Raw genomic sequence first — 18,985 nt, forward strand, 5'->3', positions numbered from 1 at the left:
CTTCTAGTTGAGGCTGAAGCTGGGGGCTTGCAGGCAGATACCGATTCCCCCACATGCCCGCCCCAGCCGCTGTTGCACCCTGCTCTTCGGGCTCTGTCTTCATGACGAGGGCAGCAGGGGGCTGGAGGCTGCTCCCCTGAGGTCCACGGTGGGAGGCCCCATTGGGTCTGCACTGTGTTCTGTAACCATTCTGGTGTGCTGGAGCTCCGGTGGAGCACCGGCCTCTGTCTGGGGCTGCTCGGGAAATGCCAGTGCCAGCAAGGACATGGCTGCACTCTGTCAGGAACAGACCCCGCAAGTCCTTGCAGGGCGCAGCTTTCCCAGCTAACCACTGGGGATAAAATACAAGCCTGTCCATCTGTCAGCCTCAAATGGCAAGGCCTGGCCCTTCCATGTGGGTGACAGGCTCTGGGAGGCTCTAGGCTGGTACAGGTGGACATGGAGGTGGCCAAATCTCCTTCACAACAGGCTTTGTCAGGGCTTGCCCAGCACAGTGGGGTTGGTTGGCAGGATTCCGAGCTCCAGTTCAGGGACATCCTGGGTTGGGTTGGAAAAGTGCCAGAGCTGAGTGTAAGGTGAGGCCAGGGGCCAGCGGGTGTTACGTGTGAGCATGAAGGTCCCGAGCCCGCACGGTGTGTGCAGTGGTGTCATTGCTCATCCGGGTGTGCCTTCATTTACAACTGGCGCTAGGTACAGAGCAGATGTTGGGGGTAAGGAGGCTTGGGGAGAGCGTGGGCCCAGCCCCCTCCAGGGACAGCGCCCTCTCCCGAGCCCACCCCTCCGCACTGGCCTTCCCATCTTGGTGTTCTCAGCCAGGGCAAGGTGCCGTGGTCAGGGAGAACTTGGGGTTCGGCTGGGAGAAGCAGATCCTAAACATTCAACTTTGCCTCTGGCTCAGCAGCACTGAGTCAGCTAAGGCCCTTCCTCCATCAGGGGCCCCGTGAGGTTTGGAAGCTGCCTCACTTCCGCCTGCCAGTCCCGGAGCCCCCAGCGCCGGTGTTGCCTCCTGGCTCCCCGCCGCGTCGTGGCAGGGCTTAGCGGGAAGTCCTGGGTTTCGAAGCTTTGGGAAGGGGTCTTGGGGGATGCTGGTGTGACGCCTTCCCCAATAACATCTTTGCTGTGATTGCCAGGTAAGAAGCACGCCCCACCAATCCTGGGCATCCTTTATTTTTGCATAGCCATAAATTAGAATCTGAAGATAAAAAAATTAAGAACCAACAGTGCAGCATTTGTGACAGGAGAGCACAGGCCCAGCCCCAGTGGTCTCAGAGGGCCAGGGCTGTGTGGGGCCTGGAAGCTGAGTCAGGCTCAGCCCTGTAATGCAGGACCCCTGTAACGCAGGACTGCCTGCCTGCAGCTCCTGCCCACAAGCCAGGCCCAGGCCCCCCTCAGCCAGGAACTAGAAACTGACTGCTACCCAGTTGCCCCAGAGAACGGGGCTAGGAATCAAGCCCTTAGCTTTTCAGTTTTAAAAAAAAGGGGAAAAAGCCTTGAAAAAATATATACACAATACAGCAGGCGCTGTGCGTCTCCCTGCCAGGCAGGGGAGCTTCTGCCAGCACCCCCACCCCATCCCACAGAGAGCCGGACAGGAAACAAGGTAAGCAAGAGCCAAGAGCCAAGGGGGTGCTGAGGTTGCCCCTGGGGCCTGGTGAGACAACCCTTCTCCCGCTGGCGACCCTGAACAGCACGGGGCCAGGAGAGCCCTGAGGTCCCCTGCTCCCTCCTCCTGGGTCCCCCACTAACTGGGGAGAGGGTGGACAGCTTGCACTGGGGTACTAGCGGGCCCTCACCCTAGCATCCGGGGTACACTACCCATCCCAGCACTGGGAAGGCCACATTGGCACAGACGGTGGCTCAGAGAAGCCAGCTCCCTCCAAGGTACAAGAAGCCCCCTGGCCTTTACTAACCCAGGACAAATGCAGGCTTCTAGAAGAACTCTTTGGGGTCCAAGGCCCGAGGCTCCCCACAGCCTGCCTTCTGGAGAGAACGGGCCCCTCCGCCAGATGCCTACTGCCTGGTGCCACCCACCCTCCTAGAGGCCTGCACGATGCACCCACCTAGTCTCCTGGGTGGCTCAGCCTGGGCACCTCCTCCGTCTACCTGCCTCCCACCAGAGTGACGGCTGTTGGCTTCACCTCCCGTCCCCATGGTGTGCCACATCTATACCCCCGTGCCCGCAGCTCGAGGGGGGGGGGGGGCGAGGGCTGCCGGCCGCCTTGCTACTCGAGGAAGCACACACGGTTTTCCTCATCTCCCGGGGGCTGGGGCTCTTCTTGCTTCCTGGGAGTCAGAATGCCCATGAAGCATGTCGGGGGGCGGGGGGGACAGTGGTAGGATGCTGGGCGCCCACTCCCTGGGCAGAGGCAGATGCTGGGGGAGGAGGGCAAGCCTCCGGCGTGGCTGGCAGCAGGCGTGAGAGGTCAAGGGGCTAGTGGGCAGGCTCCCCGTGCACCCTGAAGCGGTAGATGCAGGTGTACTCGGGGTGGCCCCAGTTGGTCAGGATCCGCAGCTCCACCACCTGGTACGTGGCCATGTTAGGGGTCTGGGTAGAGAACGTTAAGAGTGTCACGTGGTCCCTTGACATGTCACCAACACAGAAAGGGGAGGAGGAGCTAGCCCCTGTGGCCAGTCAGCTCTTCCTGTGGGCTCTGAAAGCAAGGGGGCTTCAGAAGCTCCGAGGACCCCGACATTTCACGGTCCCAACAGGGGTCACTGCCCCACAAGCCGGCACTGGGTCCAGGCTGGGGCTGATGGCAGCCGGGCCGCCGAGGCGAAGGGGCGCTCACGCCCGCATGCGTGGCTTCATCCTCATCATGCTGGCTGCAGCCCCAGCGCAGAGGGCTTGAGCACTCAGGGCTGCTTTTGTCTTTTATCTCATGTGCCTATTCGGCCATTCTACTTGTTTACCAGCCACAGTGCTGGGGGCTGACGGTGTTTGTGGGTTGCACAGCGCTTCCCACACTTGTGCCCTGACTCCACAGCGCGAGAGCCGCAGCTCGCAGCATGTCACCTGGGTGAGGCCCGGGCCTGGCGCCCTCCGCCAGCCTCGCTGACCTTTGCTGTACCCTTTGTTCAGGTCCAGCCTATCAGTGCTGCAGTTCCCGTCCCTCCTGGAATTGAGTCATTACCTCCCAGCTGATGAAAATGGGCCATCTCTAGTCCTCCCGCAGCACTGCCAGGCTACCCCACAAGACCCTGCAACTGGTGGGCAAACCTGCTCCTAGCTCTGTAGTAGTCCTGCTCCCTGACACGGGAGACTGAGGCTGTCCCCTGCTCCATCTTTTCCTGCTGCGCCCCTTAGCCTGACAGCCGGGGCCGGCCCAACTGCCGCCTCCAGCTCCCACCGCACCCCTCACTCCCCGTGCTCCCAGGGTGGAGGCCTCCCTGCGCCTTGTCCTCACTCTGCCCCCCCCCTTCCGGACCTCCCCCTCACTTGCCTCACATATACCCCCATGGTTTGTTCAAGTTCAGGGTCCTGGGTCCCCTCAGCTGTGAGAAATCCACGTTTCTGCCAGCCTACATCAGAGGGTGAAGGGCCAGGCCTTGGCTGAGGCCCCACGGCGCTGCGCCTCTGGCTACCTTCATGCTGGCGTCCTGGTCACCCCACCTTTCCTTTCATCAAACGGGCTCCAGCAGCGCTCTTCCAGAAGTGGCCCTGCTCTGTGCCAGCCACTAAATCAGCGCCACCTCTGACTCCAAGCTGAGGCTCATGGGGCAGGGATGCATGTCCGAACCCCAGGCCTGGCAAAGCCAGGGACCCCCACCACCGGCTGGGAGCACAGGGGCTGCCCGTACCTGGAAGTAGAAGGTCTGAATGGGCTCCCCGTCCTGGTCATAGGTGAATGTGCCAAGAAGCGTCCCTTCCTGCTGCAGGTCTTCGTCAAACCCCTGGAGAAGAGCGTGCATGGTGGGAAGGGGCCGGATGGGGCCAGGACTGTGGTGGGTCATCTTAGCTTCACATTTCACACATCTGTTCCTCTCCGTCCCTCCCTCCCAGCCAGAGCAGCCCGAGCCTGATTCCCAGTCCCCTCCAGCCCTCCCACTCCCACATGGGCCAGATACTCACAAAGATGGAGAAGTCCTTGGGGGCACTGGAGATGGTGCTGTTGGGTGACAGGGCCTTGGGCACGTGCTCTAAGGTGACAGCTGTGGGGCGGATGCGAGCGGAGAGGCGGACCACGGCGAAGCCCTGGGGCCCCTGGAAGGCCCAGCAGTTGCCTGGGTGCACATCTGGCTGGAGGGGAGGGAGGGCATGTCAGGACGGAGTCCAGCCCTGGCTGCTGGGGTGGCGGGGAGGGCAGTCCAATCATGGCCCCATCGAGGCACTCGCCCACCAGGACCCACCTGGAGAATGACGCGAGGCGACTGGGAGTGGTACCACAGCGGGATGCCAAAGAGGCTGAGGAGGGCCGTCTTGGTCTCATAGGTCTCTGAACACCGGGTACTGATGACACTGGCCCCTGACACAGGAAAGAAAGGCAGGCGGTCGCCACAGAGGCCACGGCAGGAGCCACAGGAGGAACTGCCACTGCCCATCTCCTTGCTGCCCATGGTGGGCAGGAACCGCCACTGCCCATCTCCTTGCTGCCCATGGCGGGCATGCCCTGACCCAGACCCACAAGGCTGCTAAGACACGAGCTCACCCCACTAAGATGCTGGTTGGTACCTTGGGCTCCCGTCAGTTTGGAGTCTAGCTTAGCTGACAGGTGCTGGTCTCGAGCCCTGCCTGCTTAAACCCCTGGCAGAGTCCAGGACCCTGCCGCCACCGTGGGGACCGGGCCGAAGCAGAGCGAGGAAGGTGACACTTACCTCCCGACTCCAGCGCGTAGTCCACCATCCCAATGCGGTCCTCGCTGTAGCGCTGCAGGGCCTGCTTGACAATCCGGTGCACCTGCTGTCAGGAGGGACACAGACCCTGTGAGAACTCGGCCCTGAGAGAGTACAGCCACAATGGGAATACTGGGATCCGTGGACGGATCCTTGAGCTCTGCATGGTGCTGGTGCCCAGGCGCGGATGGCACGCTTACACCATCCACATCAAGGGCAGAGCACACGCTGGCGCCTGCTGTGGGTCACGGGACACAGGAGGTCTGGCAGTGTGGAGCTGCCAGACCCGTGGCTCCCAGGGAGGAAGGCAGCATGGTGGGGCCCGGGTAGGGTGGGGCACTTGCTCCTTACCTCCTCTGTCACCCCCACCACGCCTTCTTTCTGCAGTGTCTGTCCCAGGAGAGCAGCGGCCTGGCTCACGGACTTGCCCTGCATTTCTGCCACGTGGGCGAGGATCTGACGCTCTAGCTCCTGCAGCTGAGTGTGCACCTCCTCCCTGTGCAGGAGGCTGGGGTGGGCGGCCCCTCCTCGGAGAAGGTACTGACCAAACCAGGTGGGGAACTGGGACTCCACCTGGGGACAGAAACCATGTCACTCCCTCTGAGGATTGCAGGTGGGCATCACAGCTAAGCAGAGTAGGGCAGGGTAGGGTAGCGCTCAGCCAGGGCATAGGCCCAGGTGGGAGGAGGGAGGCAAGGAGGCAGGCCCGCAGAGGCGCCAGCAGGCCATCAACCGGAAACAAGGGGGCACTCCTGCCACAGAGCCTGCCCTGTGCGTGCTTGGCGGTGGTCCCAGGAGCCTGGGGTGGGTGGTCCCTGAGGAAAGAGCCCCCAGCACTCACATCGTCCCGCACAGCCTGGATCTTCTGTGGCAGCAGCCCTACTTCCTTTGCCATGGAGCTCTGCTTCTGGGTCAGGGCCGCCAGCTCTTGCTGCAGGTTGGCCAGCTGGGCCTCCATCCGCCCCAGCTCCTTCCCAGAGTTCTCCTGGGTCAGCCTAGTCCCAGAGGACAAGCAGGGCAGGAAGGAAGATCTCTAGCTGGCTCTCCTGCACCAGGCACCGGGTGCGGGGGAGGGGTGCAGAAGGGGCACGGCCAGCAGCGTGGGAGCTGGCTTGCCCATCCTGCAGCTCACTGTGATGCAGGCCCCAGTTCCTGTGGGCTGGAGGCGGCCACACAGGATCCTGCACCAGGATCCCCACCCACACCCCCGCCCCAGTGGGCCAGTCAGAATCTTGCTCTGGGCTCTGTTCCCCAGGCCTGTGGGAAGCAGGGCTGGACATTACCTTAGCCACTCTGACTTCAGCTGCTGGACACGAGCCTCGGACTCCTGGGAGCAAGAAGAGCCCAGGCTGAGAACTACTGAAGATCAGAGAGACCCATCCCCAGAGGAAGACCGACGCCTTGTCAGGTTCTTTGCTTAACTATCCTTGCCCCAGGGTCTCCCAAAGATTGAACTGACCAGTCCTTCTGGCGTCCTGCCCCCGTCTGACTTGCTCTCTCTCTCTCTCTCTCTCTCTCTCGTGTGTGTGTGTGTGTGTGTGCGCGTGTGTGCTCGCGCGCGTTAACCCATTTACCGAGTACAGTCACCAGACCCCAGCACAGGCCCCATGCCCCAGCTCTGACCTGGGAGGCCTGGACGATCTTCTTGAAGAGGTCCTCAGAGTCCTGGTGATGCTCTGCCCGCACAGCGCCCAGTTCTTCCTGTCAGACAGCAAGGGGCGGGGGTGTGGAAGATTTGAACCTGCAGCTTGGAAGGGCTCTTCTAGGACTCAAAGCAGAGCTCTACTCCAGATCTCAGCCTCAGGCCTTGGCGGTTCTCAGAGGCATGCATACCCCACCGGCTCCCTTAGCTCGGCTCACTACCCGGGGTAGGGGATGGAGGCTTAAACAGGAGAGAGCTTAAACAGCTTAAACAGGAGAGAGGCAGCTGGACGGTGGCTCATGCCTATCATCCTGGCTCCTTGGGAGGCAGAGGCGGATCTGGCCCAGGCCAGCGGAGGCATAAGAAGCACTAGACCCTCGAGTACCTGCCAAGCAAGTGTGAGGAAAAGAGGAGAGGGCCGACAGTCTGCCTCTAAATGCTGCACTGGGGCCTCCGCGGGTCCCCTGGGGGCTCCTCGCCCCACTCCCCACCTGAATGCGGGCCGCGGCCTCTTTGCGGATGTCCTCCTTCAGCGCAGCCTCGCGGCGGCTCACCAGCCCCTCCAGGAGCGCCAGGGTGTCCTCGTGAGTCAGGCCCCCGCCTGCTCCATGGCCGGCACTGCCCTGCCGGAGCTCCAGGCGTTCCAGCCGAATGGCCTCCTTCTGCCAGTTGGAGGAAAAATCGGCGGCAAGAGCATCCAGGCGGCGCTCGAGGGCATGGACCCGGGACAGCAGGCGCTGCTCAGCCTGGCGGGTAAGAGGAGGGTGGCAGAGGTAAGGGACCCAGGACAGCCACCATGGCACCTACTGAGCAGTCACTGAGACAGCCAGTAGAGAGAGGGAAGGGAAACCCAGGATGGGGACCACAGGGAGCTGGGTGCACACTGGGAGAGGAGGATGAGGGTCCAGGACATGCTGTGGAACTCAAATGTCAAAAGAGTAAGATGCAGGTCAGGCACTGGTGGCTCATGCCTGTAATCCTAGTTACTCAGGAGGCTGAGATCTGAGGATCGAGGTTCAAAACCAGTCCTGGCAGGAAAGTCCATAGACGTCTATCTCCAACTAACCACCAGAAAACCAGAAGTGGCGCTGTGGCTCAAATGGTAGAGCACTTGCCTTGAACTGAAGAGCTGTGGGACAGTGCCCAGGCCCAGAATTCAAGCCCCATGACCAACAACAACAACAAAAAAGAGTCAAGGTGTGTGGGGGGGGCGGGGGATCTGACACAGGGACAGGCCAAGAAAAAGACAGGAAGTTGGGGGCAGGTAGCTCACACCTGTAATCCTAGCTACTCAGGAGGCTGAGATCTATGAAGCGAGGAAAGTCCTTGAGACTCTTATCTCCAACCACCAAAAAGTAGGAAGTGGAGCTGTGGCTCAAGCAGTAGAGTCAGCCCTGAGTGAAAAAGCTCAGCTGGAGTAAGCAGGAGGCCCTGAGGCCCCCATGGACTGGTACGTAGGCTGGGGGCGGGGCGGGGGGAAGGCCAGGGGCTGTGGCACCCAGCCTTCACTCCTTCCATATACAACCAGGACTAAAGGAGGAAGTAGCCTGAAAGTGCTTCCTTTTTCATCTTTAATGTAACGGGGTGTCCCTGAGGTCGGCACCTGACAGTATATCATGAATTTTGAGAACCTCAGTTGGCTGAACAACAAGGTCTTTGCCAAGAGAAATTATGAAACATAAAGGTCTCAGGAACGACAGTCTTAGACAGGAATTGTTTTTCTTTTTTCTTTTTTTTTTTTTTAATAGGCCATGCATTTTCATCAGCTGGATAACAAGAAGAAGCAGGTGCCAATGGCTCACACCTGTAACTCTAACTACTCAGAAGGCTGATGAAAAGCCAGACAGGAAAGACAAATCTCCAATTAGCCAACAAAATGCTGGAAGTGGAGCTGTAGCTCAAGTGGTAGAGCACCAGCCTTGAGCCTAAAAACTATAGGACAGTACCTAGGTCATGAGTTCAAGCCCTAGGACCAGCATACGTGTCCACATGCATATGCACCCCCCCTCCCCCCCGCAAAAGCAAGAAAATAGTCTTGCTTCTGTCCACTGCCTGCCCAGCAGCCTCTCCAAGAAGCCCAGCAGCTTCCCTGGGGTCAGTGCAAACGGAAGCAGAGATGGGTCAACTCCGCTTCACTTCCCCTCTCTACAGAAAAGGTGTCTGGAGCCAAGTGCTTTTATCACCTTCAATGATAAAAAGGGAAGTTGTAGCTGACAGAATGTCATTCTTTACACAATACTAAGCTTATTCTTAGCAATGCACTGTCCACAAACATAAGATTAAAAATATGGCACTGAATTTCATCCAGCAGTGGGTAAACCAGGGTCAAATGCACAGGGTTTTCAGTGACCTGGGACCCTACCACATTTTTGTTGCATCTAGTTGTCATGCTTGACCGACTGCAGGCTCCTGGAGGGCACAGCCTGGGCCTGACCCATCTTCAGATACCAGCTGTCAGATTACAAACTAGCTCCAGCCCTGTGTCGGCTCGCTCTGCAGTGGGACCCCACAGCCCTCCCCTTAACCTGCTCAAAGCCTGGCCTCAGCACAAGGCTGGAAGGGAGAGTGTACAACTCCCAAATCCAGGTCTCAGTCTGTCTGGCCTGCTTCCTCTCTGCTGGACCCATGCCCAGCTGCCCTGGGAGCATGCCCAGGCCAGTGCATGTTCAAGAGTCGCCCTCAAGGGCCCCGAGCCAACTCCTCATGTGCGCATGCACACACACAGCCTGGCCAAGATGATCTGACCCTTGCTCAGACCAAGAAGGCCCACAGACTTACACGCACGCGCGCGCGTGCGTACACACACACACACACACACACACACACACGCACATGCATGGAACATTTGGACACAGTTTTAAGTCATAGTTAAAGACAGATTTGACTCCAAGGCACCCCAAGCAGCAGGGAAAGGGGTGCTGCAGCGAGAATGGCATCTCAGCACTGGGGCAGGGGTGTGGCAGGCAGAAGGGAGATCTGCCCGGTGCTCTCTTTACTCACCTGGAAGAGGGGGGACGCGTCCCTCGATTCCCACGCCTCAGGGTGCCTTCTGCTGTCCGATGCCCACCAGGAGGCCACGGCAGGGTGGAATGTCTGCAGCACGTGTGGGTACACATACCAAGCACCTGGACACAGGAAGCAGCTGCTTACCATCTCCTCTGCCCCGTGGCCCGTGTCACCGCGTGGGCTCTGATTTTCCTGGCCTCAGACACTCTCACATCCCCTGCAGGCCCCCGCACCCACCCCGCATCTATTCTATAGACAGGGACATACAGGAACTGACTATAACTGGCTAGGGAGGTCCGAGGGTGGACTCCAGGGCCCCAGGCTCTGGGACTGGCCTTGAAGCACAATCCTGTGAATGACTAGACTGGAGACGGGGGCTGGGCTCCGTGTGGGGGTTGGAAACTCCCCAGCACTGGATCCAACGTGGGATGCTGATGGTCCCCAACCAGAGCACAAAGCTACACCCACACACAGACACATGGACCTTCCATGAGGCCGCATTGTGCTGTTTACTCTTGAGAAATGTTGTGTAAGAGAGAAACATTAAAATACAAACACAAGCCAGGTATTAGTGGCTCACACCTGTAATCCTACTCAGGAGGCTGAGCTCTTAGGTTTGAGGTTCAAAGCTAGCTTGGGCAGGAAAATCTGTGAGACTCTTATCTCCCATTCATCACTAAAAGCTTGAGATAGAGCTGTGGCTCAAGCGGTAGAGCACCAGCCTTCAGCAAAGAAAAGCTAAAAGACAGCTCCTAGGCCCTGAGGTCAAGCCCTAGGTACTGGCACACACACCAAAAAAAAAAAAAGACACAAACAGAGAAGGAGGGAGGAGAGGAACAGAGAGAACTTGAAAAGCCACACCTGCCTTCGGTTCCTTAGTCATAAGCAAGGGAAGGGAAGCCCCCAGCACAGGCAGAGAGCCACAGAGGGACCTGGGCAGGTCCTCCACCTGCATTCCACATGGCCGTGACACTAGTCCTGCCCACCCCATGTGAGGGGTTAGATGGACCTAAGGCCAGGGAAAGGGCTGCAGGACAGAATGTTGCAAGATTAGAAAGGACCATTATTATTGTAAGGGCGATGCCCAGTTTCCACTGGGTAGGAACAAGCTGTTCTTGTAACAGGAAACAAAAAGGAAACCAACTTTTGGGAAAATGTGCTTCCCTGATATTTTGAAAAGAAACACAAGTGGAGTAGATGCTAAGCCAATAAAATCAACTCTCTCTGAAAAACTAATAAAGCACGGCCTTTAACTATAAGTTGGTATAATCATTAAAAGAGATCCCGGGCCACACAAGCATCTCCTGTGAAGCTGGAGGAGCACGGGACATTAACATGACAAGATGGCACCAGGGCGGGCTAGAGCAAGGCAGGGCAGCTGCTAAGCGACTGCTCTTGGGGCTCAAGGGGGTGCTTATCTCTCCTTCCATCTCATTGCTTTTGCCTTAAAAACAACTCAAGATTTAACTTGATCTTGTGAAAACAACCCACTCACAGACTATGTCCTCGTGTGGAATGGAGGGAAAAAAACTGCTACTAATAATAGCACCCGAGTTCCTGCTTATGGCTTCTATCCCAGGCTGGGTTCCTGCCCAGATGGCACACGGGGTGTTTCTGGGGTGCTCTGTACTAACTACAGCTACAGTGTGGCTCCCCAACTCAGGACAACAATAGATGGTGTGTTTCTCCTTTGCCCCAGACAGCCTGAGAGTGGGAAGCATTGGGCCCAGGGCTCTGTCTGCCACACTGGGTCGCTAGCCCAGCACCTGCCACATCCTGCCCTTGCCCCTAGCACTCCCTACCCCTCGTCTGTCCCAGGCTCACCATAGGTCAGGCCGGTCAGCAGGAGCAGCAGCAGGAGGAACCAGAGGAACGGCTTCAGAGAGGAGAAGCGCCTGGACCTCGGGAAGAAGCAGACATAGGAGGATTCTCTACCTCTGCCTGCCTCTCCCAGGTCCTAGACTAGAGCAGTTCTCCTAAGCTGCTCATGGCACCAGGACCAGACTGAACAGCAGAGCAGTATCCGCAGGTCTTTGAGTGATGGGAGGCATGCTGACGCTGTGAACTTTATTGGCGTTATAAACAATAAGTAAGGTGGTCTTGGCAAAACTTAAACATGTTTTAGAGAGCTTCTAAGCAAGAAAAGTTAGGAAGAAAAATAAACTGCCAGCCAGGCACTGGTGGCTCATACCGGTAAATCCTAGCTACTCAGGATGCTGAGATCTGAGGATAGCAGCTTGAAGCCAGCCCAGACAGGAAAGTTGTGAGACTCTTATCTCTAATAAATTACTCAGAAAAGGCTAGAAGTGGCATTGTGGCTCAAATGGTAGAGCACTAGCCTTGAGCCAAAAAAGTTCAGGGACAGCACCCAGGCCCTGAGTTCAAGCCCTGAGACTGGACCATTTTCTTTTAGGCGAGACTTTTCTTGGCATGAACTGGTCCTTTTCCCTCTGCTCAGCCACTGCCAGCTGCCCAGCCCGCCCTGGGCCCTGGGCTGCGGTGAGTCTCCCTCATCCTTAGGCAGCACTCTGTGAGGCCTTGACCACCACAGGCCTGAAAGGGAAGCTGGGCTTTCCTGGAACCCCACTTCTGGGGCAGAACCCCATAGCCTAACAGAGGGAGTAAAGCCACATGCGGGGTGGATTTAGGAGGAAGTGTCCACACAGAAATAATCTGTGTTCCAGAACCCTGCTGAAGGGCAACTGTGTCCGTGTCCCACCCTCCTGCCACACCTCCCCCCCCACTACATCAGCAGCGAGGGGCCCTGGGGTCCACTTCCTGCTGAGAGAAGCTTCATGTAGCCCTAGACTCTGGGAGAGATGCCACGTGCAAATTTACCCACTTCGCCATCCTTCCCATTCCCGTCACCCTGCCCATCCACTCTCAGGGCTAGGGGCTCGCTCACCTGGTTAACACGAAGACGTCCAGGAGGGAGGCAGCTGTGGTCAGGCGGTACCACGTGGTGCCAACCCACCAGTACAGGAGTCCGAAGAGCCGGCCTGAAGAGCAGCCATGGAGTTCAGGACTTGGACTCACATTTGGCACATCGCCCTCTCCTCTCCTCCCTGGCCTACCCCACGCCCACCTGCCAGGATGTCCCCGTCCCATCCTGTGGTCCCACTCCCATGAGCCAGCGTGCCCCCGGCCCCTGGTCCTGCCAGCACCCACCTGGAAATGTGAGTACCATCCATACGAAGGAGCCTGCTCGTGACACGGCACTGCTTAACCGAGACCCTGAACTAGGCTGGTCCACATCCGGGTAGCCTGTGGGAAGAGGGGCAGAGAGTAGCTGGGCTGGGCCGTGGCCGCGGTGGCCTTGGGATCTGAAGCCTGCCTGCACCTAGTGAGGCCAGGCCCACAGCAGGTCGGCAATGTCTGCAGAGGGAAGGAGGGAAGGTTTCTGATGCTCTGCCTCCAACCACAGCTTCTTGTTTGCGTCTCTCTCCCTGCCAACAATCCTTGGAACCGCTGTTCAGAGCAGAGGTGGGGCTCACCTGCATATCTAATGTGAGTGACGGAGCACCTGCTGGACGAGGAGTGGCAGCCGTACACCCTGCCCTCTCCCCATCCAGGTGGTCCTGCCCAGGCCACCCTGGCCCCCAGCAGGCTGGGAATCTGCTCAGGGGGTGGGGAGGAGCACCCACCTGCAAAGTCATCCTCAGAAGAGTAGCCTGAGGAGGAGCCAAGGAAGTCCTCCCTGCTCTCCGCCAGCCCGTTGGTCTTGCTGCTCTCCGTGCCCCCAGTTCCTCTCCTCCTCCTCACCTGCAGGTCCTCACCTGGCAGGGAAGAACATGGGTGCTCCTGGGCCTCCCAGTAGCTGTGGGAGGCCTGGGGCAGGGGGTGCTCCGAGGGGGCAAGCTCCAGGGGGCCTCCGGGGGACACTGAGGATGAGGAAGCACAGCCCGGGAGGAAGGCTGCAGACACTCACTCCAGTAGGGCTCACTGCGCAGGCGGTCCTCCAGGAGGGCGCTCCTGGCCAGGGAGGCGGCCCGGGGGCTGCCTATGTAGGACTCCCGGACCACTGACTCGCTGTAGTAGGAGGTGTGGGAATCCGAGGAGGGGCCCAGCTGGGGGGCTGGGGATGGGCGCTTCATGTTGCTGGATTTCCTCTTCAAGGTCCTGTGGAACAGTCATGAGGGAAGGGGCAAGGAAGTGAGCCCAGTGGGGGACAGGAAGCCACAGCCAAGGCAGCTCTGTGCTCCTGATTGGTTTTGTTGCTAGGCAACCAACACCCCCTCCGCCCCGCCCCCATCTGCTCCTGCCTACCTTCCAGTACAGGTACTTTCTCTGTTTCTGATATCACTGATTCTCACCAGAGACAGGCAAGATCATCAGTTAGGGATGAAGCCAGTGTTCAAAGACAATCTCAAACTTCAAAGCCACAGGATTTGCCAGGCTTCCTCATGGGCCAGTAATTTCTACAACCCGCTGAAAACCCAAACAGACTTGGCCTCCTAGAGCTAGCGGGAGCCTCGGGGCCTCGTGTCTCCAAGCTGGGTGGCAGCCAACTGAGGAGACCTTCCAGGGGAGATGGACAGATTGCCACACCCTGTCACAGCAGGAGGGCTTGCTGAGAGCCGTGAGCAGAGCTATGGGGGTTTCCGGCCGGGCATGTGTGTCAAGCCGCCCCTCCCCACTTCCTGCCCCAGCTCACACCGACTGGAGAAGACGGGGCTGTGGGCACTGCCATCCTCATAGAAAGGCAGGACCTCTTGAGCCAATAGCAGTCTCTGGTCTCTGCCCAGGGAGGCAGGTCAAAGAGCCACCTGCTGTGTGGGCCTGCACAGGGGACAGAGATGATGGCACTCCCGCGGGCCCACCTCAAAGGACTGTCTTTGAACAGGGTGCTCTGGCTCCCTGTCACGGAGCTCCCTCCGCTGCTACTGCTGCCATCGTCGTCCCCTTGGGAGTAGCGCGAGAGGCGCTGGCTGCGGCGTGACATGACTCCTCCCCTGAAGAGCGGCTGGGGGGAAAGGACAACACACGAGACTGGAGGCTGTGCCGGGCCCATCCGCGCTGGGGCGGAGCAGCCCTGTGACCTGTGACCTGTGACCTGTGACGTGGGTGCCTTGGGGCCTCTGCGAAGCGTTCTCCAGCCCTCATACCCAGCTGCCTACGACCCCAGCCCGGCCTCCGACGTCGACGTGGTACTTCCTTTTTAATTTTATTTCTTTTAAATTTTTATTTCATATCTATTTATTTTTGTTGGTTTTTGTGACCAACGAGGGTTTACACTTGGGGCCTTGGCTTCTTTGCTCAAGGTTGGCACTCTAGCTCTTAGCCAAAGCTATACCCTTTCTGGCTTTTTGTTGGTGAACTGGAGATAAGACTCACAGATTCGTCTGCCATCACTGGCTTCAAACCTCAGTTCTCAGATCTCATCTCCTAAGTGGCTAGAATTACAGGTGTGAGTCACTGGCACCTGGCTCCACAAGGCTTTCTAAGGGTCAGTTTGCTTGTCTTTATCGTCCTAGACAGGACAGTCTGTGTGAACCAGAATGAGGAACGCCTCAAGCGCTGGTGTGTGACCGAGGATCTCACACTCAGGAGGGGCCTTGGAGGTGCTAATCAGGACTTGGTTTTCAATCCCCACTGCCCAGTATGCCTTCTGGCCCAGCCACCCTCCACCCTGCCCTCGCCCTGGAGCTGCTGCTCTGTCGATGGAGTGTGCCTTCTTTTCCTTCCTCTTAGCCATACTCACGGACTTTCCTTGTCTGGGCTGGCTTTGAACCATGATCCTCAGATCTTAGCCTCCTGAGTAGCTAGCATTACAGGCGCCTGGCCTCTCTTGTACTCTTATCATTGCTTGATGTAATGAGAAGATACTTGGTTGAATGCCTACACATTCCCCTGCACAACCCCATTAGTGGTGCCCACGAGTCAGTCCAGGTGGCATCACCACTCCCATGGGGGGGGGGGAGGGGAGAGCCTGGGACACTGAGCAGATGGGAACCATGTCCACCATCACCCAACTGGGAGGTGACAGAAGCCAGGATCCCTGCTTAGACCTGACAGGTGGCAGCGTCCAGGGCTTTCTACTCTACTAAAGAGTTTGCAAGTTGTTTTGGGGAATGTGTTGTGCGTTTCAACTGGAGTCTTTTTATAGCTCTAAATAAGCTGGGAACAGGGCTGCAGACTGTGATGACACCACAAATATTTCCTAACAAACAATCCGGGGAGGCGAAGTAGCAGCATGGCATTACAGTCAGTGCAAGCCTACGGGCCAATCAGCGCGGAAGGCAGTGACTGATAATCAGGACAAAGAGGCCAAAGTGAAAAGACCTGGCCAAGGGCAGGGTCCCCCACATGAGGAAGATTAACCTTTCACTTCTGGGAACCCAAATTCCAATCTCAGATTACCAATGTTCTGGAGTTTCCAAGTAGCACGGATATTACAAAATAGCAATTGCATCCTAAGCCCCTTCAAGATTTCCTACTACTTGTGATTTTTTTCTTTATTTCTTCTGATACTCCTGGTAGGTATGGAAACCACCAATTGCCAGGGCAGTGTGGTGGGTTTACCCTAACACTGTTCAATTCTGACTGTGAGAACCAGAAGGTCAGGTTCATCCAGCCTAGAGTGCCTTCATTTGGAAAACAAGTAGCCTCCTGTCTGGGCTACTTGGCATTTACCCAGGTGGGAATGCCTATCTGCTTTCCTATCCTGGCTTTAGCTGATGTTAGTAAAGAGACCAATTGGTAGTAGCCAGAGCAGGAAGTTGGCCTCGGTCCTGGGCTGTATTCCACTCCTTATAAGGCAGTCCACTCCCCTCGACTGGCAGCCTCCCTCACCTGACAGCTACAGATGCGCACCAAACTCTTGACCCTAGCCCTGCTTCAGCAGGCTGGGGAAGCCTTCACCCAGGGGCAGATACATGTTTGTACAGTACCCATGCTTCTCTTGGCAGGAACTCCAACACTCCCCCGAGGTGGGTGGGGAGGTGGGGTGCTAAGTGGCTGAAAACTGCCGGTCTGCCTACACTTCCCAGAGATCGGGCTGCTGTTGTACTTAGTCTCACTGAAGAGTTTCACAAACAAGAAGTAAACCCCCAGAAACTCAATTCTTAGGCCTATCAGTACAGACACTCCCCCAAGCCGGAAACCAAGAAACCCTGGGAAAAAAAAAGAAACAAAACATAATTCCAGTCAGAACCCTGCCTGTGCTAAACACCAGCAACTCAGGAGGCTGAGATCTGAGGATCCAGGTTCTATGCCAGCCCAAGGGGGATTCTTAACTCTCACTAACCACCAAAAGGCCGGAAGTGGAGGTAATAGAACACTGTGAGCAAAAAAAAAGCTAAGTGTCCAGGTCCTAAGTTCAAGTCCTAGTACCTGTGTGTGCGTACACACACACACCCCCTAAAACCACCTCATTCTCAACACCCGTGAGCTGACCCACACCCTCCTCTCAATTCCGCCCCATCACACGCGGGCCGGCAGGATCCGCTCACTCTTGAGACCCCAGCGAGATCGTGGGGGCCCTGCGCGTGACAGGTCCACTCCCAGGACACATGCCCACCGCGTGTCCCCGTGGGACCTGTCGAGCGCTCCGGGCCACCGCCCTCCCTGGCGGGAGGGGGGCGAGGGTGGCCGCTCGGGCCGCCCGCCCCTCCCCCGCCGCGCCCCGCCCCCCGCCGCCGCCCGCGGCCCGGTTTGTTTTGTTTCTGGACTGAGCGGACCGGGCCTCTCTCCGAGCCCCGGAGTTCGCACAGGCGCCGAGCGGGCAGGGAGCTGCCAGCGCCGACCCGGCCGGAGTGGCCCGGGCGGCTGGGGGAGCCCCGCCTGGCGCTGCCCGCGGGGCGCCGGGCCCGGGGGCGGGGCGCCAGGGCCCGGCCGGCCCGGGGGTGTGCGCCCGCCCGGCGGGGGCTGGAGCCCGGCCCAGCTTGGCCCGGGGAGGAGAAAGCAGGCCCGGCAACTCGAGCCTGGCCCGAGCGGCCCGCTGGGGGAGGGGGATGGGGTGTGACCCGGGGGCCCGGCGGGGCCCGCGGCCGCGGCCGCTCGACCCCACCACCGCCGACTTTACCTGCTGCCGCGGCTGCTCCGCGCGCGGCCCGGGGCGCGCGAGGCCTGTCGCGACGCTGGGCGCGCCCCCTTCCCGAGGACGGATCCGCGGGCGGTGTCCCGAAGCGGCAGCCGGGCCCCGGGGCTCCGGCGCACAGCGAGCGGCGGCGCGGGACGAAGCGGGCCGGGCAGGTGGACAAAGCTGCCGGCGGAAGCCCGCGCTGCGCGAGTGGGGCTGGGCGGCGCGCGCGTGGCCCAGTGTGTATGTGTGCGCCTGTCAGTCAACGCTGACAGGCCGCGGCCCATTGGCTAAGCCCCGCTGGCAGTCCCCGCCCCCCGCCCCCGCCCATAGGCTGGTTTGAACACAAAGGCTCCGGCTCGCCCCGCCCCCGCGTGGGCCCCGCGGCCTGGCGAGCGCCGCCCCCCGGCGTCCGCGGGTGGGAGCCGGGGGCGGACGCGACTCTCCCCGGGGCTCCGGGAGGTCGCCGTGAGGGCCGGCGCTGGGCCCGGGCGAGGCGGAGCCTGGGCGCTGGGGAATTGCGAGGTCTGAGGCTGCTGCGCGCCTCTTCCCGCCCGCGCGCCGCGCTGACTCTGCCGGGCGGGGTCCCCGGTGCCCCACAGGCGAGGGCCCCGGACGGCGCCCGCCCAGGGTGGCTGAGGCCGGGGCGGTGGCCAGCACCCCCCCCCCCACCCGGGTCGGATAAGGACCGGGAAGTGTCGCCACACGCCGGGCCCTGGGCTGATTGCTCAGCCAGTCCTCCCTGCACCCATCTTTAAGGCAAGGAAACGGGGTTCGTTGAGGTTTAACGTTTCTTGCAAGAAGCCGAACTGAGATTAGAAGGTTCCACTTGGGGCTGGGTTTAGGATTCCAGACATGGCAGGAGGCTCCCTGAGGCGGTTTTGGGGTTTTGTTCCCCCTCTATTTTACTTTAATCCTAGCTACCCAGTAGGCTTAGATCTGAGGATCCCAGTTCAAAGCCAGCCTGGGCAGCTCAATCTGTGAGGCTTTTTTTAAATCTTCAGTTAGCCAACAAAAAAGCCAGAAGTGAAAGTGTGGCTCAAATGGTAGAGTGTCAGCACTGAGTGAAAAAGCGGAGAGAGCGGGCAAGGTCCTGAGTTCAAGCCTCAGGACAGACACACAATTAACAGAGGGTCCCACAGTTGGTGTCAAAAGAAGGCAGGGCTGGTTGTGTCCCTGACTGCAGGGGGTCCTGTCCCTTGGCCTCACGGGCCTACTGGGGCAGCCAGGACAGTTGGGCACAAGCAACTTCCTGTGAGAGATGAGACCCAGTGCCATTACTTCACTTTCAAAGTGCCAAGAGGAAATACGACAAGACATGACAAAGTCACTGAAGCAGGCACAGGAAATGTGGGGGGTCTGAGACTAAGAAAACAGGAAGTCCTCCAGATGCAAACAGCCCCCCCTTTTTTCCCCCAGGGCTGAGGACCAAACCTAGGGCCTTCCGCTTGCCAGACGGGCGCCCTTCCGCTAAGCTAAACCCCCAG

At 59.0% G+C, this 18,985-nt stretch overlaps 1 protein-coding gene across 3 annotated transcripts; it reads right to left on the minus strand.

Moving 5' to 3' along the window:
- Positions 1–1,151: 1,151 nt before the first annotated feature.
- On the minus strand, positions 1,152–17,713 carry Sun2 (Sad1 and UNC84 domain containing 2). 3 transcript variants are annotated; one of them, XM_042693103.1, is made up of 18 exons: positions 17,502–17,713; positions 14,299–14,441; positions 13,407–13,597; positions 13,123–13,254; positions 12,647–12,742; positions 12,384–12,477; positions 11,303–11,379; positions 9,473–9,597; positions 6,964–7,218; positions 6,454–6,531; positions 6,114–6,157; positions 5,672–5,825; positions 5,182–5,403; positions 4,813–4,897; positions 4,348–4,463; positions 4,070–4,237; positions 3,799–3,891; positions 1,152–2,545 (listed from the first exon to the last, which is right to left on the minus strand). In XM_042693103.1, exons 2-18 carry the CDS (start codon positions 14,418–14,420, stop codon positions 2,432–2,434), a joined length of 2,166 nt encoding a protein of 721 aa, XP_042549037.1. In that variant the 5' UTR covers positions 14,421–14,441; positions 17,502–17,713; the 3' UTR covers positions 1,152–2,431. The 3 variants fall into 3 exon arrangements, with proteins under 3 accessions (XP_042549037.1, XP_042549036.1, XP_042549035.1); XM_042693102.1 differs by lacking the exon at positions 17,502–17,713 and having other exon boundaries at positions 11,303–11,373; positions 14,299–14,706; XM_042693101.1 differs by lacking the exon at positions 17,502–17,713 and having other exon boundaries at positions 14,299–14,613.
- Between the last annotated feature and the right edge of the window lie 1,272 nt (positions 17,714–18,985).

The sequence above is a fragment of the Dipodomys spectabilis genome, unplaced genomic scaffold, assembly GCF_019054845.1.
Source record: "Dipodomys spectabilis isolate Male_0828 unplaced genomic scaffold, ASM1905484v1 ptg000163l, whole genome shotgun sequence".
Lineage (NCBI taxonomy): Eukaryota > Metazoa > Chordata > Mammalia > Rodentia > Heteromyidae > Dipodomys > Dipodomys spectabilis.